Source organism: Copadichromis virginalis, linkage group LG19, assembly GCF_057382275.1.
Source record: "Copadichromis virginalis isolate Kocher_CV1m ecotype Utaka linkage group LG19, C_Virginalis_male_GT1.1, whole genome shotgun sequence".
NCBI lineage: Eukaryota > Metazoa > Chordata > Actinopteri > Cichliformes > Cichlidae > Copadichromis > Copadichromis virginalis.
This window is the reverse complement of record NC_140636.1, coordinates 17868167-17894578: the sequence shown is the minus strand read 5'-3', so window position 1 is coordinate 17894578 and position 26412 is coordinate 17868167. Positions and strand designations below refer to the sequence as shown.

General features: G+C 39.0%; 2 protein-coding genes across 3 annotated transcripts in view; one reads left to right on the top strand and one right to left on the bottom strand.

Moving 5' to 3' along the window:
• Positions 1 to 12837: 12837 nt before the first annotated feature.
• LOC146685903 (semaphorin-4E-like) lies at positions 12838 to 26139 on the bottom strand. Of its 2 annotated transcripts, XM_085442194.1 has the most exons (15): positions 26013 to 26139; positions 20119 to 20218; positions 18586 to 18731; positions 18353 to 18415; positions 18146 to 18241; positions 16469 to 16568; positions 16261 to 16371; positions 15975 to 16123; positions 15687 to 15862; positions 14581 to 14731; positions 14266 to 14488; positions 14050 to 14168; positions 13725 to 13891; positions 13596 to 13645; positions 12838 to 13467 (listed from the first exon to the last, which is right to left on the bottom strand). In XM_085442194.1, exons 2-15 carry the CDS (start codon positions 20210 to 20212, stop codon positions 13025 to 13027), a joined length of 2088 nt encoding a protein of 695 aa, XP_085298320.1. In that variant the 5' UTR covers positions 20213 to 20218; positions 26013 to 26139; the 3' UTR covers positions 12838 to 13024. The 2 variants fall into 2 exon arrangements, with proteins under 2 accessions (XP_085298320.1, XP_085298321.1); XM_085442195.1 differs by lacking the exons at positions 18586 to 18731; positions 26013 to 26139 and having other exon boundaries at positions 20119 to 20183.
• Positions 22895 to 26412, top strand: part of LOC146685902 (serine palmitoyltransferase 2-like) — a 24191-nt gene continuing 20673 nt past the window's right edge. Inside the window, exon 1 of the mRNA XM_085442197.1 lies at positions 22895 to 23299. Within this exon, the coding sequence (XP_085298323.1) occupies positions 23141 to 23299 (159 nt within the window). The 5' untranslated portion in view covers positions 22895 to 23140. The remainder of the gene's footprint in view (positions 23300 to 26412) is intronic.

The window sequence follows — 26412 nt, the reverse complement described above, 5'->3', positions numbered from 1 at the left end:
GACATGCTCTTGACATAAAAACTTAGCCTTGACCGTTCTGGAGGATGTTTTTGTTGCAACTCTTGACCTACAGCCTCCTGTAGGAAGAAGGTGAGCACACATTCTTTGGGGAATTAAGAGTATCACTTAAGAAGGAAGCAGGTTTGAGAGAGCCCTTGATTAAAGTGAAAGAACATAAGGGCTGTAAATGCAGGATCAAAGTCATGGACGTGTCTCTTTCTGAAATGAAGAGGCAGAATGTTGCACAGTCAGAGAGAGCAGTGTAATCAAAGAAAGAAGACGAAGACTGAGGCAAGAAAGAGAAATGAAATGAAAGGGACAATATGTGAGACTGTAACAATGGTTTCAGTCTAGCCTGAGCAGTCACGCTTGTGTAATTTGAGTGCTTTCATAAATGGTCAGTAGATGGTCATAGTGTGCGGACAATTGGCCATTCTACAAACTAATTATTGTAGAACATCTAATCCTCAAACCAAAGACTTCAATCTGGTAACATTCTCCACTTCAGACTTTGTTCTGGTTATTTTCTAAGGGGTTTCCTTTAATTGCAACTAAGCACCCCAAAGTACAAGAAACCTCACCTTGTGCTACCACAACAGCCTTGAACCATGGAAGCATTGACTCCAGAAGGCCATGAATGGAGCCTATAGTGCAAAGGAAAGAAAGGAAGTGAATAACTACAATAAAATGTTTTTTAAACTGTCATTGTCATTTACTGGGAAGCTAATTCTACTGCCAAATAATTTACGGTTCGCCAAACTGGGTTCAGCACCTTGGACAGCGCTCATGCTTCACACAGGAGCAGCATCAGCACAACATGTGGCCCACAAAGAAAACTAGAGAAATACAGTAAATATAAATGTAAATGCAGCATATAAGACAAAAACAGGGTTTTTTTTCTATAAATCAGTGAGCTCGAAAGTCAATATTTGTTTTGGCCACCTTTATTCTCCAACACAGCCTGAACTCTCTTCGGCAAACTTTTTAATTTCCTACACTGCTAATGATCCCACACTGATTCAGTAATATTGAGGTCTGGGCTCTGGGGGACTAATCTATGATAGTGTTCAATTGTGTGTTTTTATTACACTGTCAGTGAGTTTGGGATCATTGTCACTGTGATGGTCAGCTATTTCTGAAGGACATTCCTTTCAGATATAGTTCATCTGCTGTAGATAGTTCTTTAGGCCTGACACTTCTTCATTTGTCCTCCACTTGTCCAGTTTATTTATTGTGTTTTCTGAGGACACAGTGGACACCACACTAAGATATGCCAAGTTTTCATCTAATAGCTCTTTGGGAAAATGTCATTTTATTCCTGTCAAACTGTGTTATCTCTTCAGCCTTTTTGTGGATTTGCTAAGTTGTCTGTTATGCGTAGACACAACACTGCTTCATATGCTCATATGGTCAATACTGCTGCACATGGTCATCCTATTTCATTTTTAAAACTATTTTTCAGTTTTCTCCTCATTTCAAGGAGACAAACAGTTCCCTATAGAGAAGAACGGGTAGATGTTTGATAGCATGCCTTCCTCTCTCTTATTTTTATCTCCCTTTCAGTCACATTTCTTCTTCTAGGTTTCAGACACCCTGCTCTTCTATTTTTCTCTCTATTACTGTCACTGCTACTTCCGTCATATTTCCTGTCCCTCACTTGGCAAAGTGAAGAAAGGCACCTCTGCTAGGATTACATTCCCAAAGGGGCACTCTTGAAAATTACAAGCTGATGGTGGCCTGATTGGGACTGTGTGTAAGAACATTTATCCTTAAAATGCAAATGTAGCTCCAGACCAGGGTCATATCTTGTACCCATAGCCTCTCATGTTTAAACATGGTTCAAGCCTGAGAGCAGTTTATCTTTTTGGCATTAAAAATAATGTATCAATGTTTTCCCATCATCTTTCAGTTTTGGTATTAAAAATAATTTTGTTTGTTTAGGTTTTTAACAGCTATGGCTTATAAAATGATAATAGTATCATTTTAGTTTTATATTTTCTGTTAAGTGTTGTCAATCATACCTCTCTTATTTTAATAGAAAGTGTTAATGTAACAGGACAACACAATTATTTGTATTTAAAAGGTGCTGTGTTTTTCTTAGAATCCCTGAAAGGAGCTGAGAAAAAGCAACTTGACAGAAACAATGGCAGCCTGTAGCTGAATACATTTGCATGAGGCAGTATTGTTTGAATCTCTATTTTTAAAAATGTATGCCCCTTCATTTTGTCATTCCCCCCCCCCCCCCCCCCCTTGGTGTCAAAAAGGCATTATGTATTATTTTCCTGGCTATTGGTGTCCGGTTTGATATTCTAGTCTTGTGACAGCCATAATATGAACACAAAGTGACGATGAAGTTCAACCTCGCCTACGCCAGTGCTGCTAACACCACATCAAATCTTTCAAAGCAGCTGCAGAATATAAAGCAAAGAGCAGGAAATGCAGAATGAGGTGACAATAAGTGTATTTTGATCCCAGTCAAGCAGCCAAAGTTTAATTTTCAGTATTCAGTAAAAGCAGGGCTGAGCAGCCCAGCCTGTTCCAAACAAGCCTCCATAGCAGTTTTTACAGCAGAATCACATTTCTGTGCTCTGTAATTGGCTGATTTTCACCACTTTTGCTCTTGGCTTTGTTAAAACACTTAAACACCAGAAGAAATCTTCTGTGTGTGTGTGTGTCCTCAGTATGATAGGGATTTGTGTCAGTGTGTGGGTATGTGGCCTAAGGTCGAAAGTGTTAATGGGTAATTATTTGACAAAGCATCTTAGGACTAAAGCAAAAGTAATATAAGGAGTAATCTGTGCAACAAATTACATTTAAAAGGAATAAATAAGTACTTTATATAGCCATGGGACATATTTTGCATTTGATTAATGTGCCATCCTGAGGGTAGCATTCAGATTAAAACATGGTCATTTAGGGCAAATTGAAATAAAATTCAAGGTCTGATACCTTTACTATAAGCAAAGAAAGTCTGGAATTGGAAACACCGGATGTCAGTTTGTTTAATATCCACAGTGATCATCCCAGGTTCCCAAAAACACACAAACTATTAATGCTATGGTCTGTAATCAGACGAGGGATGTCCTAGGCACAGTTTATAAGGGGTCATACAAAGGCCACCTACAGCACTGCTGGATAAAACTGTTTTAATGTCCAGAAGGGTCATTTTGAGGGAAGCCTGGGTTTATCATCCAGGGACAGGCCTAGGGTAATACCTATAGGAAGAGTCATTCTAGAGATTTTACTATCCAGAGGATGTGTTGAACTGCCTATGGGGCCCACCAGGTTCTAATTAATATTACATCTTTCATACAAGGCCCACTGTGGGCTAAAAATGAACTGGAAAAAGAAAGAGACAACTAGGCACAGTAAAGGTCTTTATACTTTGTATCTCTCCATTTTTCTCCATTCCTGGAGCTGAATGGGTGGTCTCGGGGGTGCTGACTATTAAAATTAATTTAAAGTTATCACTGTAATCTATCATTGATGGAAAACAGACATTATGGACCCACCTTAAATGCAAAGTTAAGGGTCTTCAGAGGGACATGCAGGATATGAGAGTAAAGGGGGGCCGGGCAGATGGTGAGAAAAAGCAGAAGAAAGCAGAAAGTCATCAAATGAACAGGAAGGATGAGAGGTAGTGTAGACTGTGTGAAAAGCATTTATTAGCTTTTTTCTGTGTGCTGAACTTGACTAACATTTTAAAGGCCTTGTTTCTTTGCTGACTCTTGTTTAGTTCAAATTATTTGCTGTATAAAGTATCATAAGAACACACATGTCAGCTGCAAAACAGTTTAAATTCTGCCTTTAATATTAACAAAGCAAACTAAAAACATTTTATCCACAACACTCGTACACTGTGACTCAAATCAGGTAAACCAGATAGAGCTGCTTTGGCTTATTTTGGCTTATTTTAGCTGAGGTAGATATCGGGTAAAATTGCCTTTTACAGCCTGCTGTGAAGGAATACTGAGCAAAAAAAAAATCAGTGAAGCACAAATTTACAAATTCTTCTTATGCAAGAAAAGGGATGGGAATCGATAATAATTTAGAGATTCCGATTCTATTATTGATATCAGTCATTGATTCAACTAATAGCTCTTTGGGAAAATGTCATTTTATTCCTGTCAAACTGTGTTATCTTCAGCCTTTTTGTGGATTTGCTAAGTTGTCTGTTATGCGTAGACACAACACTGCTTCATATGCTCATATGGTCAATACTGCTGCACATGGTCATCCTATTTCATTTTTAAAACTATTTTTCAGTTTTTTTCAGCCTGCTGTGAAGGAATACTGAGCAAAAAAAATCAGTGAAGCACAAATTTACAAATTCTTCTTATGCAAGAAAAGGGATGGGAATCGATAATAATTTAGAGATTCCGATTCTATTATTGATTCTATTATTGATTCAACTCCCTATCAGTTCTGTTATCCATTCTCATTGGGTTCATTGTCTCTACTTTCCATGTACATATTGTCTTTGACAAATTAATTGCATGCTGTGTGGTCAATTGTTTTTGCACGTTGGAGGTATTTCCCCTCTTTGTTAGGATAAGTATTGGGGTTGTTCCTCAAAAAAGTAATAATTTAACATATAACACAGAACACTTTTCTAAAAAAGAATGCTGTATGTTACTTAATTACTCCAAGAAAAAAGTAATTCACTGTACTACTCATTACAGTACTTTCACGTTACTCTGTAAAATAGCTGAAACACACTGTCTCATAACTACCATTTAACGATACTAATCTGAAGCTGCAGCCCCACACACCAACACAAATCCCTATCTTGAGCATGATCTTTCTCTTGGTATTTAGGTATGATCACAAAGGCAAAAACACAAAGCATCAGTTTGTTACCTGTTGAAGTTCAGGCTGCTGGGCTGGGGTTGGCATTCACCTTGCTTTCAGCCTGGGTTTTTGGCTAGCTGAGCATTAGCACGCTGTTTGTGCAGGTGCTTGCAAAGAGGCGAAGTTGTGTTAGCAGTGTAATGCAGCTGTTTCCACTTTACTTTACTTTATGCAGTTTCTCATTCTTTTGTGCAATAAAAATATAAGACATCTCCGTATCCACGCTATAGACTGCACTGCTCCACAAATTGGAACCAATACACAGAACTGTTAGCACGCTAACAAGTCTCTCTTGACTCCTGTCCCTACACAGAAACCAGAAACAACTGAAATTTTTAAAATAACAGTAACTGGAAAATCTCTCTGACATGTGGAAATACATGGATTTAGTCATCTGCTTCAGTTTTAAAAATGTTTGGAAGAAAGCCAACGGCAGCAGTGTGAACTGCTGGAGTGAACAACGTGTATCAGAACAGGTTGTTTCATGTGTTTGCTCACTTACTGTCATCTTTAAGGTTACACGAAATAAAAGGTCCCGAGTTGTGAGGAAAACACAAAGTGAATACAGACAGGGATTTTGTCAGTCTCACTTATTCTGCTAAAATTGTGGGTGTTCTTTTTATTATTCAAGACTTTACTAGAAGATATTTCAAATAATAAGAAAAATAAGCAAGAATATGAGGATACATGATTGCTTTAATGAATTATAGTTAACGGCTAAAGGTAAAAGCAGCAGAATCACTGTTTCAAGTTCCAACAAAGGCAGTGGGTGACATAAAGCAGTGGTGCTTAAATAGAATATATTGTTTCTCACATAGTAGCCTATCCCTCTCCGTTTGTCTTCAACACCAGGGTGATTTTAAACTAAAAATGCAAAGAGTGGGCTATTATCTCATTATGTTATCAGTGAACATAGTATGTCACCCACTGGTTTGTGGATAACCCTTCTGAATCCTCAGCTTGACCATTCTGACCACTGCCATTGGTGTTGAGTCGTAATCAGTGTTGGGTAAGTTACTTTAAATTAGTAACTTAGTTACATTACTAGTTACTTCTATCAAAAGTAACTCAGTTACTTCAAGTTACTCGTTACTTTCAGAGTAACTCGTTACTAGGGAAAGTAACTTTGGTTTTACTCAGAATTCTCTTGTTAATGTGTTGCTTCCGTAACTGGATACCCAGCAAGATTGCCAGTCTTCTAGCTTGCTTACTTGCCACAAGTGCACTGTGCCACCTACCAATAGAAAGGAAAAAATAATGTGCACATTTCCACGAGAGAAATCCCACACCTGATTCTATCCTAGCCATTCTATCCTCGCTTTTTACATCCAACACAAAAACTGCAGTCGTGGTGCTTTGATTGTACTCAGAACTCGGAAATTCTGCCTTCTGAATATGAAGATGTAGGTAACACCAGACTGCAGATGAGCTGCATACAGAGCTGGACTGGGACAAAAAAAATCGTCCCGGGCATTTTGACTAGAGACCAGCCCACCATTATAAGAAAAATCATAAAGCCTTTGAATGAAAATAAACACTGTTGTGACAGTGATGTACACTGTTTTGATGGTATATATGCATCAATCTATCAATTGTTTGTTGCAAGACTCAGATAATTATTTTTTTAAAAGTGAGACATTTTAAATGAGAATAAGAAAGTATTTCCTTGTGCCCCCCTTTCCCTGTTAATGCCCTACATGGACCCCTGGCAACACTTTGCTAGATCCGCCCCTGCACAGTTACCAGCTGTCAGCTACTTAGAAAAGGATCCTGGTGTTATTTGTCTCTCAGAAACAGTTCATAACTTCCCTTCAACTCATTCATGTCACCTAAAAGGTAAACCTGTTTCTCCATCACAGCTCTGATGATTCAGTAAGGACATGTCCTGGTTTCATCCTCATGTTTCCCTCTCACCACATAACCAAACCGATATCATGACCAGCAGCTTTACAGCTGTGGCTCCAGCCAACATCAGCTGATACTAGAAATTAATATTAAATAAATTCTAACAACAGCTGATCAAGCTTAAAAGTGCTGCTGTTGTTTACCGTGACATCCGCTGGTTTCCTTTTTCTGGCGCAAAGTGGGCGATAAATAAACAAGAGAGAAAAGCCGATCAGCTGATCATTGATCAGTTTCATGATTGAAGTAGAAACAGGAGAGGGAGGGTGAGAGGATGAGAGAAGAAGAGGCAGCTGTGCAGCGTAAACACAGAATAACTCCAGCTTTGTGTCTTTTTCATTGTAGCTGAAACACAAACTGTGTTCCTTTTCACCTCAATACGAAACGCATGATATTTTCTCTGAATACGAGACGATTCCGTTTTTTACGGGACGGTTGGCAACTCTAATTAACCTTATGAACAAAATAAAGTTCAACATCATTAACTTCATAGCACCCACCCAGCTGTATAGAAACTCCGTCATGCTAGCTAGCACGCAGTACGAAAAAGTCAGCATAACGAAAATAAACTCCACCTAAACTTGGTTTATATCTGACCCAGATGGACTGCAGGTTATAACTTCTTACCTGAAGTTCAGTTCACCTGACACTCTCGGACCAGCGGCCGCTTCGGGTCTCTCCTCTTGCCTCCCTTTTCCTTCATCCACTGCTGGCTTCCACCACTTGCTAATGTTATTGAATCTGTGGAAGCTCCGCGATAGCCACCACACGAAGTAACGAATAACGAGCCTATCTAAATCCCAGTAACGAGTAACGCGTTCCCGGTTTTGGCATAATAACTAGTTACTGTGCTCGTTACCACAATAATAACATAGTTACTGTAACGCGTTACTTAATAATGCGTTAGTCCCAACACTGGTCGTAATAGACATTTTTGTTTCTGTCCTGGACCCAGATTGCATTTTACCATCGCACTCTCATCCTGTCATACAATAAAAGTGAAGTAATGTCCATGTGTCCACCCCTTATAACTTTTAGACCAACCTCCTCCATACAAAGTGAAATTAGATGGAAGAAAAACATATATATTTTTTCTGTCCACCTGGTATGCAGACAACTAAAGAATCTTTGGAATCCAAGTAATGATGAAATTGTAACTGCAATATAAGTTACTGAATTTAGTTCAGTAACTTATATTCTCAATATAAGTGATAATAGTAAGTATACATTACACCCAACACTTGCCTCCATGTTGGACTTTGAAACCTGATGTCATGAATGAGGGTATGCATGATCATGTGGTAGTGCCCTGTCACGCCCCGAAACATATTAGTGATGATTTCTTAGGCTATACAATGTGTTCACATCAAAGTTTATGCATGGCATGCTCATGTGCAAAGTCCCTACAAACTGAAGTAAACTTGAACAGTGCTGCAAATAGAGCTCTTGATTGCACATCTGAAGGTTTGAAAGCATTTGTACTTTAGTTTAACTCCTTTGACCAATGTTTTTACAATCTTCTATTGTCCAGTTTAGGTGCTAGCATTAGCTCAGTTTCCTGTTCTTACCTGAAAGGAATGGCACACTGTGTGGTCTTCTGCTGCTCATCTCTATCAAGGTTCACCAGGTTCTGTGTTCAGAGATGCTCTTCTGTGGAGCTCAGTTACAAGTGGTTATTCAGGTTATGTTTGCCTTCCTATCAGCTTCAAGTAGTGCGGCCAGTCCCTAACAAAGTAACCCCTTTGTTTGGCACATCAACAGCAGCTGGATTTGGATCCACCTTTTAAACAGCAAATCTGTGGATGGGCTGAAGAACAACATCCAATCTGACCAAGAAGCAGCTGGGACCTCAGTGGTCCGGCATCAAAAAAAGGGATCGACCATTAAAGCTGAAGACTCAAACCACAATGGGAACACAAGTGAGCTGAGGATGAAGACTGCAGCCAGACTAAACACACAAACACCCGCCAGCTCAGTGACAAAGTTCCAACACAATGCTTACATACATTATCACAGCCCTGCACACCATCCCCACGACCAGCATCACAGAAACCAGTGAAATGGCATGTGCCACTACAACAGCAATCCTCAAGATCAAGAATGCTACATGCAGAGAGAGCCCCCCCATGGAGAAGAAGGTTGGAAACCAAGATCCAAAGAGGTGTGTTCCTCAACTAACAGAGGTGCAGATCTTTCTACTGTGTGGAAAAGAAGTATAACAAGATGTCACACAGAGAACAGAGAGCTGTTCATAGTGTTTTGTATTATTTTATTTTTAAGGCAGTAGCTGTGATCTCAGAGCAGTTTTCAAAACTATTCAAACGTTAGCGCACTCAGTAAACTAAAAGACTCCCATATTTCCTTGGCAGACAACTGAACCTCTTAGATAACATAGTCTGGAGTTGACCAACTACACACCTTTTAAAAAAAAAAAAGTAGTTGGCAGATTTCAATACTATACTTACTTAACTGGACATTATAGTTATGCATGACTGCCATCTTGTGGCAGCAAATGATACCAACACATGATAGTGATATGTGCAGTATACCAAGAATGTTAAGTGGGGTTATCATTTCTTCATTTTGTGTGTTGAAATAACTATTTGAGGAAATCAGAGTGGGACTGTGGTTTACAGGCCAATGTTTCTGACTGTGGAAATGGTATCGTCTGAACTTCTACTGATCTATGCAGTGCTTATCTGCTTTCACTTGTGAATAATCAATGCTAGGCTGGTGGCCAACAGGAAACCTCTCATCTTCAGTGATGTTTTTCAAGGCATAAACACTGGACACACTTACAGATACAGTTATACAGATGAGTATTAGCAGCAGGTTCTCTCTTAAAACTTGTGAAGTTATCTGATTACAACAGCTGTATAATTGAATCCTAAATCGCACACTCCCAGATGCAGTCCCTAAATGTGTCTTTCATGTATGTGCTTGCAATGGCATTTCATTATCTTTCCTTTTATAAATCCGGTTTAGTCACTTCAGTCTAATTACAGACAACAATCAATGTTTTCCGGTTTATGTTTCCTCTCATCTCCAAATTTCAACATATTTCTATTTACTTATTCACATATGTGAGTTAACTTTTCACAAAATGCTTCCAAAGGAAAAAGTAACTATTCCAGTCACATTTCTGCCTTCGAGTTGAGGGGAGAAAGTCTACAAGAGGCACGGGAAAAGCGATGACGAAGGAATAGAAAAAGCACTGGGTATAGACGTGGAGGAGAGAATGACTGAGGCACATGGGAAAGAGAGTAAAAAGACAGACAGAAAAGGGAGAACCAGCCGACATTTAGAGAGCAGTTTTCATTCCCCTGAGAACTAATTACACCATCACCACAGAGCTCAGTTCAAGGCCACTTTAAAAAACTAATGTTGTTTCTTTTTTCCTCCCCCTTTTTTTCTCAGCGGCTGCAGATAAAAAACACACAGCTTCTCCAAATACATCCCATGCTGCCATCTAGTGAGAAGCATGGATTTGAACAGCTTACAGAAGGATTAATGAAGCAAAGTGAGTCTGGCACATGTCCTCAAGTGCTTTCTGTTATCTAAACCCAGAAGGTTGTTTTCACATTGATCTACTGGGGTGGGTGGACTCACCTTTACACTCATTTTAAAGGATACTGATGATGCAAGGACAAATATTTTGGCAGCCAGTCCTTGTAATTACAAAGCCCCTTAAAGAGGACCTATAGTGCTTTTTCCCAGCTCCAACATCTCAATTCCTCTCTGCTTGTGACAGGAAGATGTAAACAAGCAACATAGTGGGCAGCCATGTGGATCAGCATTGCTGGTGGTACTGCACTATACTGATGTAGAAAATGAATACCCGTATAGTGGCTGTAGTCCAATCCAGTCGCTGATGGAGTGATGCTTAACCCCGTTCCAGACAGGCATGTGGTGCCAACATGCAAGGAAATAAATAATTCTGCTGCTACTAGCACTTGTAATGTTAGGCGCCCTTGGCAGATCAATGAGCTGACATGATGATTATACAAGATAAAAATCCAGGATAAAAAAAGAGTGTTTAAAGCAGTGTGAAGCCTGAGCTTTTTGGCTCATGTACAAATGTTGAGCTCATTATTTGAAACTTTAGCCATGTTTCATATGAACAGCTACTATTATAGCCGTATACATACATGTCAGAAAGTTTAAAAAAAATGAATAGTTGACCTTTAGGAATCACGAATGGCAATATTCATCTAGACTTTTACTGTGATCCTGATCCACATGAACAGCTTATGTGTTACAAGTTATGTGGTAAGATAATGTGGCATTTATTTCTCATTGTAAAAGCTGCTGCATGAGAGCACAGCAATTCTTCCTGGCTGTTGTTTCTTGTAGCTCTATGGTGTAATCTATGCTGTTGTATGCATGCCTACCCGTACTGCTATCCGAACCTACAGCGCTTCTGTGACAGGTGTGTTAGCAATGCACAGCATAAGAGCGCACACACAGCTCTTTCAATCTAACACTCACCCAACCCAACCACCACTGCATATGCACACACCCATTAACTCCTGTGTCAAAGCCAAAGTTGTAACAGCCAAAGCACAGCAATGACTGGAGCCATAATCACAGTGACAGCTATATGTCATCCAATAGCTGCAGTAATAATCACTGCAGACAGTGAGAAGCTGGATGGACTAGCTGCCATTATTTCTGAATGCTGTGCTACAGGCTGAGCACACAAAGCTGAGGGTGCCCTGAATTATGCTGTGCTAGCAACCAGTGCAGCCTACTCCTTTATACATGATGCCATCAAACAGCTCAGCCAATCATTGCAGGTGAGAGGAAATGTAAAATGTAATTAAAGCTTTCCTCATCATCCTTAATTGAGTATTTAAAAAGAAATGTGATACGGTAGCAGCTTCCAACATGCATACTGTATGATTAGAATGGACTTTGTGGTGATACAAGAGGCCTGCACGCTGGTTAAAGTCGTGGCTCAAGGGGCGATCGTGGCTCAAGAGTTGGGAGTTTGCCTTGTAATCGGAAGGTTGCCGGTTCGAGCCCCGGCTTGGACAGTCTCGGTCGTTGTGTCCTTGGGCAAGACACTTCACCCGTTGCCTACTGGTGGTGGTCAGAGGGCCCGGTGGCGCCAGTGTCCGGCAGCCTCGCCTCTGTCAGTGCAACCCCAGGGTGGCTGTGGCTACATTGTAGCTTGCCATCACCAGTGTGTGAATGTGTGTGTGAATGGGTGGATGACAGGTTGTGTAAAGCGCTTTGGGGTCCTTAGGGACTAGAAAAGCGCTATACAAATACAGGCCATTTACCATTTAAAGTCAAAGATACAAAATCATAGAAACATGTGCTTTATTTTTATTTTTGAAGGTTTTTAATTGAAAAAAACATTTTAATGTCTCTTATCTACAGCGGAGTCCTTAAATATCATAAGGCAGAGATGTCAAACTCATTTGACATTGTGGGCCACATAAGACCCACTTTGATGTCAAGTTGGACCAATTAGATTCAATTTTATTTATATAGCATCATATCTCAGCTGTTGCATCAATGCTCAACCAGTGAAACTCTTCTTTCTGTCAGTGTAAAGCTTAAGTATAAATTTAATTCTGACATATCTTCAAATAAGAAAGCGAAGTGAACTTTCAGCCACAGGTCTTAGTTTTTCTACATTATAAACAAATGCTGCTGTATTAAATGAAAAAAAATATGTCAACATGACTCTTTGGGCTTAAACTGTGATAAGCAAAATTGCAGGAAATTTTTCACGTAGGTCATTATGCAGACTTGTTTTTCTTACTGGAAAAAAGCAAAAACAAGAGTTTTTCTGTAATTTAATTGTTTTTCTATTATTTAATTACTTTGGTTTAGTATAAATGTAGCAAAAGCTGTGAAATAAAAAAAAACAGATAAAAGTCAAGATAAATTACATAACATTGTGCCTAATAGATAAAATACACAAACTCCAAAGTCCATAGGTCGACACTGGCACTGTTTGGCTCACAAATATGACAATAAAATATAATGTCCAATCATTTTATTGAATCACTGTATTTTGGAAGAGGTAACAATTTCAGTGGGTGTAATGATGCTGAGTTTGGAATTCCATGACTGTTTTCATATGGTCTGTTTTTTATTTCCTTTTTTTGCATTAAATGTAACAAAGGTAGAGGAGTAGAAGAAGAGCACCGGTCTGAGATCTCACAAACACTGATGCTATTGCCGGTGTCCTTTTGTGCTAGCATCCTTCCCACTTTGAAGCGGGCCTTCCTCCATGCATCTTTAACGTGCTTGGTTCCTAATAATTACAAGGCCTCATTTGATGGTTGTTGCAGTTCTTGTTGCCACGTCGAATGTTTCCTTTTTTTGACTTTAGGTATCCAATCACCATAAACACAGCTTTGGAAAATGAGACCAAGGAAACAACAGCAGCCATTATGCAAACAGCAGCCCTCAGGTTCGTTATAATGGCATCAGTGTCGTGAACCTTAACAAGGTACTGAGCAATGGTTTTTCTGTGGACTCTGCCCTTCACTGCTTCTACTGTCTCACATCTGTACAGTCCAGCATCAGAATAGGAAGGTCTGATGATGAGACCCAGACTCAATACAGTGAATTGTGGACCAAAATGAAGGACGTTGTGAGAAAAGTACCAGATGATTGGTAGGTTGGTGTCAGGGGAACATGGGAGGAGCTGAGATATGTTGACGTTGAAGTAGACAGTGACAGGTTTCTTTTTTGCTGAGGGACAGATCAAACAAAACAAAAGCTCTTTATATCTCCATGTTGTTGTAAATGGTAAAAATTAGTGATCTGTTTTTGTCAGCCTGCACTTGCTTGCACTGCAAGAGAATGAATGCTGCACTTACACTCAGAGGGTGGGCACATCGTGATGTCTCCATTACTGAGACTCTGAATCCTAGAAGGAGGGAAAAAACCTTCATTTAGTCCAAAGCTTAGCACTCTCGCTCTTTAGCATGGTCAGTAATTTGGCTTACATTGATGAGTTTGATGCACCAAAAACCGATGCACACTGGCTTCTGATCTGGTCCCAGCCACAGTATGGATCTCTGGCAAGAAGGCAGTCATCACATGATGTGTAGCGGCTACAGTCTCTAAGATTAATCTGAACAACTGCATTACTGGTGCCACTGTACAGATGGCCCTACAGGGAAAAAACAAACAAACAAAACGAGTTTACAGCCATCTCTTTACAAGCATATTTAAATTACTACTGCTCAGAGCTGAGTAAGACAGCCATTAAACTCAAGTTAAAGATTTCCCAGCTTAGTTTTGCATTTGGACAAAATTAGTGAACCTTACAGTCTTGGAGGAAAGCTGCAGGAAATCCACAGGCTGAGGCTCTTTAAACAGCTGCAGCTCCTCAATGATACGCCCGTCCTCACCTTCAAACTTCACCGCCTTCTGCAGCCAACCAGTATCTGTGGGAAAGAGAAATGAATCCATCATGGAGCTTCATCTGTCAGTGTGATTCATCTGTCTTGTGTGATTTTGTTACTGGCATGGATGAATGTGCACCTGTGCCGACGAACATAATCAGGTGCTGTTGTCCATCCAGTGACGTGACTTGGTCCACTACAATGTTCGAAAAATGCGTCATTGGCTTGAAAAGCAGAGGCTTGCCAGTCATTGGTGAAACCACACCCTCCATCAGAGGGTGGTTCTTTACAAACAACAGCGTTGTGTCTGAGAGGTTCAAAGAGCTCGTCAGGCCGCTGGCACGCATTTCATCATCAATGCACTGAGTATATGACAGAAAGCAAGTCAGATTATGTTGTTTTTTATTTAAAAGGAAAAAGTCAGTTAATATATAAAGTTTGGCTTAATACTCACTGAACCAGGGTAGGGGGATGGCTCCTCTCCTGTGTATATGTCCCAGTTCCCAGTATCCAACTCAGTCAGAAACCTCCCACTAAACACCTGGCTGATGTCTGACAGCTTGTATGCACAGACAGCAGAGTGACTGCAATCACAGGAGGGCTCCCTGCAACAGATACAAAAAAATCCCTACAGCATATATATGACTGCTGATACACTGCTTATACCTGTACTTGGTATTTGTTTGCAACTTAACACAAAATGTTTTATCTCAGAAAATAATTCTAATATTTCACTTGAAAAAGCTGAATTAAATTTATTTTGGTATGTCTCATTTTGTCATGTAATGACAGCAGCTGTTTTAGCCCATATTAACCACATTTTCCCTGCAGACTTGGAAAATGTTCCAAACAGACTCTTGTAATGTCAGGAATGCTTGGCCGCCTTAATTTAGTGCTACAGAAATGTTCTTTGAAGCTGTTAGGTGTGGTTGGGCCAATTATCCCTCTTCAGTAGTTCCACTGTGGTGTCACTCTCTCTCTTCTTCATCTCTTTACATGCACCCTTTTCTTAAATCTCTAACCCTGATTCATCAGTAAGTAGGGGTTTTCTATGATCCGCTGTGAATGGAGATACATCTTCACCCACTGGACTTGTTTCCTTTTCTGATAGCTAGTTTTGAGATACTAGACCTCTGAGATCATTATCAGCCAGCTTGTGGTATCTGTTGTTGTTTATTGTCTCTTGTGTTTGTTCACTTTTACTCTGCCTTGTGATTTAATCCTGAGATTATTTACTAGGTGGCTTTGTGACAAACTACAGAAAGTTCTAAGAGAAACATGGTGCACCACCATATTTCTAGCAGTGAACAATTGCTGCAAGCTATGATGAGATGACCTGAGCTGTCGTGCAAGATTTTGATTAAATTAATTCACTTTGACCTAAAAATGGCACCTTTTATATATTTATCTGGACATCCATCACCCAGTCGCAAAAATCATTTAATCAAACTACATTGGAACATTGAACTCATGAAGTCATTACAGTATACTGTTGCTTTGGTTTTATCAGTACTGTACATGCAAAATAATGATGCTATAATACAAATTAACACAGCTTACGAGTTGGAGATGAATGTGGCGTAGAAGACGCTGTTCCTCCAGTCATTCTCGTCTGAGAGGAGAAAAACATCCTGGACCAAAGATGGTGAGCCAACATCTCCAAATGGACAGTTCAGTCTGGCTTTCAGGAAAGAAGTCCACTTTTGCTGTAGTGTCCTTTTGCCTCCCAAGTCGCTCTAAAACCAAACCCATAAACAATTGTAACATTTGTGCCACGTTACAAAGACATTTACTGCACACGAACATGGCCTTGATATTTTCTTTATCAGATGAGTTTACAGTAGCTACCTTACACACACGAGCAATCCTGGACACTGGGATGCTGCCGTGAAGTTCCTCCACAGCATTTTCATAGAAGAACAGAAACACGTTGCCATCTTCACCCTTGCTGCTATTTTTGCTTGCTTCAATGAGGCTTATGGAAATCATGGTGGGATCTGGGTCAAACCATTTACAATATGAGATCAAATAGTTAAGAGTTTTACAAGGTGGAGCTATTAAGGTCTGTCTCAGGTATCTGACACCTTATAATGAGGTACATAATTGGGTTACATGTCCAGAAAGATGAAATTACCATTTAACCAGGAGCGTTTTAATTCAGTCTTGACAGGGTTTAGTCCGAATCTCTGGAACACCGATTCTGTATCCAGAAAGTTTGTCGAAGCAGCGGAGTACAAAGTATCACCTTTTGAGTGGAGAGGAAAAAGCTTTAGCTTTCTGGAATCTCATCTTATGCCAGACTATTATTCATCAAAGGAAGAAGAATACATACAGCTACTCACCATCCATAAAGGTCGCAAAGCGTTGGTAGGGGTCAAAAGGAATTTTCCCCCGACCTGTTTGTGTTTTTCTTTCCAAGGAGAGAGTTCCGTTTGTTAAAGTCTGTTAAAAGATCAAATCATGTTTAAGGGTCTCACGTTATTAATCAGTGTGGACAGTGTTTTCACTACATGCTAAACTTTACAAAGTACTATAAGCTGTTACAGTAATGGCAGAGTTTGGTGTAGTATTGCATTTTCTTGTCATATTTTTGACTTTTGTTTCTTGTTTTCATTTTTATTTTTTCAAGCTGAGTTTTTGTGTTGTTGTTCAGGTGCACACATTTGTTCTAGTCTCCCGTGTGTATAGTATTTGTCCTGCTGGTTTCCTCATGTGTCCTGCACTTTCTCTGTGTGTGATTGTAAGTAACAAAAGTAATTAATTTCATGCCAAGTGAACTAGTGTTGTAAACACGCAGTTCTTTGAATCTTTGGGCTGAAGGAAGGACAATACTCGGTGTATATATGCTCAATCAACAATTATTTATTTCGGTACAATTCACAAACAGAGCATTACAACGTCCGGACGGGAGAGATGCCTGCAGAGGTTCGACAGCATGTCTCAAAATGGTGGCAACTTTCACAGACTTTTATAGCTAATCCTGGCCCCCCTCTTTGTCATAAAAGCTGCATCTTCACATGTTTTTCTAATTCTTAGTGAGCCTGGCTCCTGACCTTGCCTCCCTGTCTTTCTGTGTGAAACTGGAAGGGGGGTGAAGAATGTGGTTTTATCTCTTCTGCTCAGACACCTAGTCTCCCTGTTATGGCCTTCTTCACATGATTCAGCAGTAAAACATTCTCAAGAAAACAGTGTCAGACATTCACAGCTGATCAAGGATACAGAGTAATGCACATTTTGTCTAATGAACTACCAATGATTATGTTTCTTTTATTCAAGAGTATAATAGAGACTAAACTAGATACGTAGCACACCATTAGAACTAAAGGATAATATATGGCCTGCAGCTGTTAAGCTAATTTACTACCTTGACTACTGGTCATAAAATGGCATATGTTTAACTACTTGTCATTAACACTAGCATGCCTTATTCATTTTCATGCCAAAGGGTAAATAAAAAAATCGAAACAATATCTCTGACTCTCTATTACTAAAATACCTAATTATGAACTGTAATAAGGTTAAATAACCTTGTTCTGCCAAACCTTTTTTAATAGCCTCCGATTTCATCTAAAGATCACCAACTAGCACTTCATTTTATATTTCCTTAATAAATAAATCAATAAATATAATGCTGCAAACAATATGACTGTTTACAATGATGGTACAAACAGTTAGGCTAAGATTATCTATAAAGCTATTTAGCAACCATAGATGACAGTTCAGTCCCTGAAGTTTAATATTCTACTGTTGAAGATGTAAAGTAATAAAATAAATCCCGCACTATATAAAACGGTGTCTGTTTGAATATTATGCATTATTTCCACTAAATTGTTAATTTTATATATTTTTGCTCTGTTGCTCCAGCTGCAAATTGAAACACAAGCCGATGCTTGTCTTTGGAAATATATTCATCATCTCTTTTCCCATTTCGGATATTTTATTTTCCTGATTTAGTGGCATATCCATGTCTTTACGTTTGGTCCTGTGTATTCTAAGTTTGCTTTTACAAAGATACTTACCATATAGTCACACACAGGGTTGAAAGCGTTTGTCCCACACACAAGCATTTTACTGTCCCCCATTGTGTGCAGGGTCCTGATAAAGTTATCACATTCCTGTTGGAAGACCATACAAAAATAAAAGAATAAAGTCCCAAACTGTAAGTTGTGTTTGGGAGTGAAAACCTCCACGTAGAGCTGATAATATTTGCTAACTTTTTACTATACCTCAGCACTCTTGCCCTTCATCTGACAGAGGTCTTTATCTGCAGAGCTCACAGCCCATTTATTCTGGAAGAAAAAACTACTGGTAATGACCAAGACTCTTTTATGTTTGACAAGCTTCTTATGGTTCTCTATTTGAGTATTTTGAAACCTGCAGATTAATTCTTTCACATTAAAAAGGGGTCGCCATTCTGAAGTAGAGCACAGCGGTCTACTCAGACAAACAAAGGTCATACCTCGCTGGTCTGTTTGGTGATGTCATCCAAGCTAAGGGTGAGCACTTTCCCTCTGGCACCAAGGACAAGCTGACCAATGTCTTCTCTTACCATCAAAGAGCTCAAACTGTCAAAGCCAGACTCTTTGAACTGTTTCAAGTTTATGTCTAGGGCAGACAGGTGGACAAGGAGCTTGAGGTTATCATTCAAACCCATGCATTTTAATAATGTCCGCTTTGATGTGTTATGTTGCGTAGTCTATCAAGTTTTCAACAAAAATGCATAAATGCCTGTTTTATTATAACTGTGTGCTTTGATTTAGAATATTCTTAATCATATATATTGTAATATATATGTATATCAATGCTTTGTCGAAGGTGACCCTACAAATATTTGCCTAGGTTAGGTCAAAAAGCTGAATTTTAGCTGCATAATAATGGTTATTATAATAATAATAATAATAATAATAGTGACATTGCTCCAGAAACCAATTAGCATGACTGTTAAAGCATGATGGTGTATGCAATGGATTTGAAGGAGAAACAAGAACCCTTGACACCCAAAGTGAGGGGATCCAGTGGCTCTGATATGCTCTGGCATGATGTGGGTGCACTGTTACCAAAAATAAAAGGTCACTGCATAACAATAGAGGATTATTCTGTGATAACCTTTCATCATGTGATGAAATATTACAATCGTGATAGAACTGGTGTCTAGCAAGATGACAGCCAGTCTATAGAGACAGCGCTTCAGATTATAAAGTGCTGCAGAAAAAGTGTTCGCCCCCTTCCTGATTTCCTGTTATTTTGTATGTTTGTCACACTTAAATGTTTTAGATCATCAAACAAATGTAAATATTAGACAAAGATAACACAAGCAAGTTTTTTAATGAAGGTGTTTATAACAACATCCAAGGAACTGCAGGTCCCACTTGCCTCAGTTAAAGTCAGTCAAGACAAAAACCACTGCTAAGCAAAAGGAACATACGGGTAAAGGCTCATCTCAGTTTTGCAAGAAAACATCTTGATGATCCCCAAGACTTGGAAAAATACTCTGTGGACTGACCAGACAAAAGTTGAACTTTTAAAAGGTGTGTCTCCAATAACATCTGGAGTAGAATATATTTGTCTAATATATGCTATGTTATGTTATATTTGTCTAATATTTACATTTTTAAATTAATTTTTAAATGTATTTAAATCTGTGTGACAAACATACAATAAAAGGAAATCAGGAATGGGAATAACACATTTTTCATACCTACTTATCCGATCACCAAATCTAGACCTGGACTGAAATGTTAGGCAGTGATCTCTGACACCAACTTTAAAACACCAACATCTTCTGTTAATATTTTCCATCTCTCCAGCAGAGCTCCTTTAGTGTTATATATATATATATATATATATATATATATATATATATATATATATATATATATATATATATATATATATCACACTGCATAGTATATAAAATAATTTGCTCTTCATTAGTCACTGTGTACTGCTGTTAGGCTCTCTTTCAAACTATCATGTAAATAAGATGTCTTACCTTGGAAGGGAACGCTCCTGCGGGGTGTGTTGCTTGATGCAAGCCCTTCACTCATGACAAGGAAGCAGTAAAAGAATGTGATAGGATGCGTCATCGTAACCTATCAGACAGGGAGAATAGCAAAATGGCCATCAAGTTGAAATGACACAGATTAGGTCAAACGTTCAGTGTAATGCATGCTGCTTATTTCCCACTGGCACGGGAGCTCATTTCGGAGAAGAAAATAGTGAGGAAATCACAGTTTCTGTTGTAATACATAGCCATCACAGGCTCACTGCAGTTGCTGGTGTGTGGCAGCCGAACCAGAGGAATCACAAATGCTCCACTACCATAGAGGAATCATTGTAATCACGTATTTGGAACTTATTTTGATTATTTTTTGCAGGTACATGCAGTTACTGACATCAATAGTGCAATGCAGAGTGATAGTCTAAATGGTATACCATGTCAGGGCCTTGGCACCATGTTTGTCCAAATGAAATCATTGGGGAGAGACAAATGACTGACAGAGAACATTAGGTCATTAGTGGCAATAATCAGCATTTAATTAAAGCCATGTGTTGTTTCCTTGTAACCATCACTCAGGTGCAATGCACGGTCCGAACACTTATAATTAGAGACTGGGCACATTTCAAAGTAAATGAAAGATATCAAATTATTATTATTATTATTAATAATATCATTAATATCATTATATTGTCTGGCTCTTCAATTAGCAGCACCCAAACTCTATCAACATTTTCATTGACATTTGTTTTCCTGACCCTTTACTATGTGTTCCTGAGGCCATCAGTCTCAGGTCTTCAGTCTTTATTTTTACACAGCAATTTTCACTTGTTGCCATTCCAACCTTGCGCCACAAGAGGGGGTAGCTAGACTGTATTTTCAGCAGAAATGATCGCAGTCACAAGGACAGTGAGTCAGAAAGCTGGTTTGATGCTTAACTCGTGATCTTGTAGAATGTGTTCTGAAAGCCTTTAACAGGGCAGTGCAAAGACATGAATCCACAAAGAAATCTGAGAGAACTTGCACCACCTTTTATCTCATATTAAGTGGATGATTTTTTTAAGACTTGTGAGCATGTTCGTGTTTCTATTTGCACACATATGACAAGCCACAGTTCCATAATTAGTTAAAAATCTGATACGACACATAAGAAGATTGCTCCATATCATTTATCAAGCTCATTAAAGATTTCTTTGCGATTTGTAATTGTGTTTATTAAATCTGGGGCTGCAGTGGAATAATAAGCAGCTTACTTAATGGGAATTTTTGCTCCTGTGCCAACAAACAGAATACGTGCCTGAAGATATGCTGTTCAACCTGAACTCAGACGACTGGGAAGTGTTTTCAGCTTTTTCTGTTTGTCACTGTGTGTGATGGACTACAGACAGATGTGACACGTGAAGGAAGGATAAACACGGCCAAGATTCAAATTAAAGTCTAGTGTTTTGTTCTTTTTTCCGTCAAACACAGAGTTTTTTATTGTTTAAAGAATGTGGTGCCATTTGATATCAAACCATCTTGCACTTGTGACGCCATAATAAGTACCTCCACTAAGGGGGGATGTATTTTTCTGATAGCATTTGCGTACGTGCATGGGTGCAGGCATGTCATTCTGTATGTAAATACAACAGCGGGAGAGGTTTTGAATGAATTCTGATAAAACTTGGTAGGAGTGTAAAGTAGAGTCATGTTAACAAACCACTGAAATCTGGCTTACATCCACCAGGGTCTTTAAGGTCAAATCTATGATTTATTGGAAGAAAATTGATCCCAAAAAAATGTCTTATAACTATAAACTGTGATTTTTACAAGTGCACCGTATAAAGGTTTAAAATATTAGGTCACATTTGACCTCTGACCTCTCCTTCAAAGTCAATAGATTGATTTTAATGTCAAATTGATATTAAACATATATATATATATATATATATATATATATATATATACAACTATTTAAAACTAAGTTTCTTGCATATAGGTATACAGGGAATAATTTGTGGGGATTCTAGTGAAGCTTTCATAAAATGTCTTTTTTATCTTCGAGACTATGCTCACAATTCTACGGCCTTTAAATATCATCTCACATTTGACCTTTGAGTTAACATTTACATTTCACCTTGCTTTTCTGTCAAGTTGACCTGGAAAGTATATATCTATATCTTTAAAGATAACACATACGATAAGATAACACTATAGAATAGTAGTATATCATTATATCATAACCTCAAGTTATTCATTTACAGTTATTTGCAAATCAATACCTATTATCTACATAATGTTTATATTCAAAGTGCAGTACTATTTCCAGAAAATAAGGTGCCTTCACATGTGTGGACTTTATATTAGAATTTTGAGAATAGTTTTAAGGGTAGGGTTAGGGGGTTAAAATCACCCTTGATTAGCTTCTTAACTGCTGTTAGTGTTTTAAAGCTGCTTTGAAGTTTTCAGTTTTTCTTTCCCTGTTTGGAAGTACTGTTTGGAAGTACTGACGAAACGTGATGAAACTATGGCGATTTTACCCCCTCATGCTAATCATTTCAAATTTATTGTGAAATATTATAAATATTAACACTTTAAGTTTAGTTTTTAATTGTATATAATTTCTGTTAATCCTCCTGAACCTCATGTACTTATGACTAATTTGTAATATTTTATTTATTTATTTATTTATTTTAAATGACATCAAAAACATCTGTAATGAGTTGTAATCAAATGTACATAATTTAAGCCACGCCTCTCTGTAGACATTATGGCCCCGCCCCCACCAGGACAGGCTTCGGTTTACGTTGGTTTACGGGGCGTTGTTTTCCGGTATTGAGTATCTAGATTTTCAGGTTACACAGGGAGTGGGCTGTGCGTGTGATTGCTGTTCGTGGATGTGAGCGTGTCAGGGAGTTTGTAGTGCGTGTGCTTGTAAACGTTCACTGCTCGGATACTGTCACCGCTTTGCACCGCGGGCAGGCTCCGTGTTCCTACATGCAAGTTACTGTGGCAGCTCCACCATTCCTGCCCAGCAATGACCGAAAGCCCCGAGACCAAAGCAGCCGACGACGAAGTGTGTCGGCGGGTGAAGAACGGGCTGAAGCCGGAGAGAAACGGTTTGGCAAAGAGCCTCTACCCCCGCCCCTGCCATGAGCGGCCGCCCAAGAACCGCTGCCACACCGCCGAGGAGGAGGTGAGGCCCGGGATGGGACGGGTCGGATGGGTTGGTGAAGCCGGGGAAAGCATCCACTCTGTGGACTCGTGACACCGAAGGATGCTGTTAAATTCCCGTTATTATGATAAAGTCCTGTGGTGTTCGGGTAGGACAGCTGACCGAGTCCTGCTGCTGACAGCAGTCTCACAGCATGCTGTCATCGAGTTCTGATGTTTCCCGGCTCCTGTACAAAGTAAACGCCGAGCTCCATTTTTTTTAAAAGTCCACTTTAAAAAGTTTCAGCTTATTTGTCAGGTTAGATACCTCGTTTTTTCTCAATGACTTACAGCAGCGTTTTAATTCCCCATTATAATATTTTTATTTTTTAAATCAAAGTCTAAACTTTGAATGGCTCCTTGATGCTCTCCAACCCATTTTAAGAGGAGTCCAGGTTTGTGACTTTGATCAGAGGCTCAAACTGGGAATGGAATAACTCCAGACAATTTTGAAACAAATCTAAAACTCATCCACTCAGTTGATTGTTCTTTAGGGAGATTGTTGTGTTTATTTCGTGCAATATGTCAGCTTTTTCTTTCTGTTTTAGTTTTAAATCTCGTTCTTTGGCTCTGTTCATCTTGGCTGTACTTTTCTCTCACTTGTTTGGCAGTAAAAGTCTGGAAACATTTCTCTTTCATGAGGCGGTTGGCTTCCATTTGCAATCCACACTGAAACTGTGATGAGTTAGTGATTAGGGAGACACTGAACCAGTGCACCTGTTCACTTCAAGCTGTCCGCTGAGACTTGAGTGCATGCTGCAAAACAGCTCTTCCCAAATAGGCTAATGAAATTTCCACCCTTGGGTGCATCTTCTGTAGCTGGCCCAATTAATGGGCCTCCTCTGACTGATTAGGTGCTGCTACACACACTGGCATTGAAAATACAGAGAATTTTTTCCCCTGTTGTTTGAGTCAGATTAATATTTCTTGAGAGGAAAGTAATCCTAGTTTTCTCCAGCGTGTGGTTCTTAAGTAAAATAACGTGAAGCACGTTGCTGTTTATTATCTGATTATTCTAGTCACTAAAGAATTTGGTACAAATTGCACAGAGGGTTTCTGCCACACTTGCTTTTCAGGCTAAGAAACTGAGTGCCTGCTGACTAAACCTCAGCTGATTAGGGTTCATGCAGATGTCAGCATTGCTATTCTGTAAGGAATTTGAGGGAAAGGCATGACCGGTCACATGCAATGCCCTAATAGCCATGAGCGCGATAGTGAAGTGAACTGCACAGTGCCCATTAGGTTTCATTGTCTATCCAATTACTTATCAAGATGTAGAAGAAAAAACATTAGAAAGTGAATTCTATCTGTTCAAGTTTATCAACACAACCTTCTCCTCCCTTATTTGGCAGTCAAATCATCGCTCTCCCTGTTTACTTCCCTGAGTACAGAGCTGAACCAGAACGTAATAGTTTGGTCTTATCTTCCTTTTTCATACAGTCTGGCTTTAAATAAGTACCTCTAAGTGAACCATCTAAATGTCAGCCAATAAAAACAAAAGTTAAACCACTTTTTCGTAAATAAGACAAAGGAAGAGGCGAAGTATATTGTATGCACAATGACATGGAAGTTTATTCCTTTTAAAGTCTTAGTTAGGAAATGTTGTGAATCTCTTTTTAGGCTAGGTTTGCATAAATACAGGTAGCAGCGGTTGGGTATCACTGTAACATAATCCTGCGTAGTATGGCTTCAGCTACTGACTTTTTTTATTTTTAAGTAATCAAAGGATATTTTTCACTCAAAGGTTTCATATAAATTGGAAAATGGTGAAGAAATTGAATAAAATGTAGTTTAGCACCAGATATGACAAAGACGACTATATTTGAAGAGCAGCAAATCAAGTTTGTGTATTTTTTTTGGTTTGTTTTAATTTTCAGCTCTTTGATGTTACACAGCACAAAATATCAGCCACTGCCATTATTAAGATACTAGCGAGCTAATTTCAGTCAAGAAGGTGGATAAATCGGTACATCTCTGCTCAAAATATGTTTCAATTATCAGAGCACTCCCAGGTTAATTTCAGCTAGATCAGCAGATTTGTCAAACATATTGTTGCAGTTTGATTTCCTCATTTCTTTTCACTTTGTTTTTTACTGGCACTTTGGCTTTCAGAGTATCATCAGGTAGACACCCTGCAAGCTAGCAACGCTGGTCTCGTATACTAACTGTCAAAAATATAAGTCTGTTTACCAGCATCTATACAAACACCATTCACAATGAACAACACTGTGCAGAGCTGAGTTAAAGACTTTCAAAGGTAAAATTACAGTGACATGGCAGGGAAAGATGAGCCAATATGACAGGCAAACCTAACTCTGAAATAATTCAGTGGTAATTCTCCATATTAATGCAGACTGATATCTTATCCGTGAGAAGCTCTTCCACCATGGTAGCTTAGAGAAGCAGGGCTTATTGCAGAAATAACCAATCAAACTGAAATAGGGACTCACTGCTGTCAGAGCTGCTCAGAGTTTTTTTTGATTTTACGACTTTGAAACACAGGGCGGAGGCTTCAAGCTCAGATCACAGCACATCACAGTGAACAAAAAGAGATGATATCTCAACACATTATAAACATGCAATGAGAGCAACCTGCTACGTGAGTGACAGAAAAGGCTGCATTCAATATTATGGAGTGTTAAAAGTGAAGCGACCTTTCTTTGTACTATAATTACAAAGTGTAGTGTATACGGTACCTGCGCTTTGCTTGTATGAACTCCTCTTGAAAACTGAAGCGTTTTAAGCTCTTTTTCCTGCTTGACTCACCTCTGAGCACATGCTCCCACTTACATTTAAAGTTGTTATTTTTTAAATGTGCTGTTTGAATGTGACAGATTCAAGTATAAACACAATTCTTCACAGCTTCTTAAGCACCCATACACATTGAAAGATGCCTTTTGCCACAAGATTATTATAACAGATTAAATTGGTTATTTTTATTCAGCAAAGTTTTGAATCAGTTGTCACGTTTCATTGCATAACTTGTATGACCAAATGTAAACCATGGAAGCCGTGGATGCACTGTGGGCTGCAGTGTGAGCCTTGTTCTATAGCTTGGACTTAAGAAACGTCCTGTAACATTTACTGACAATAAAC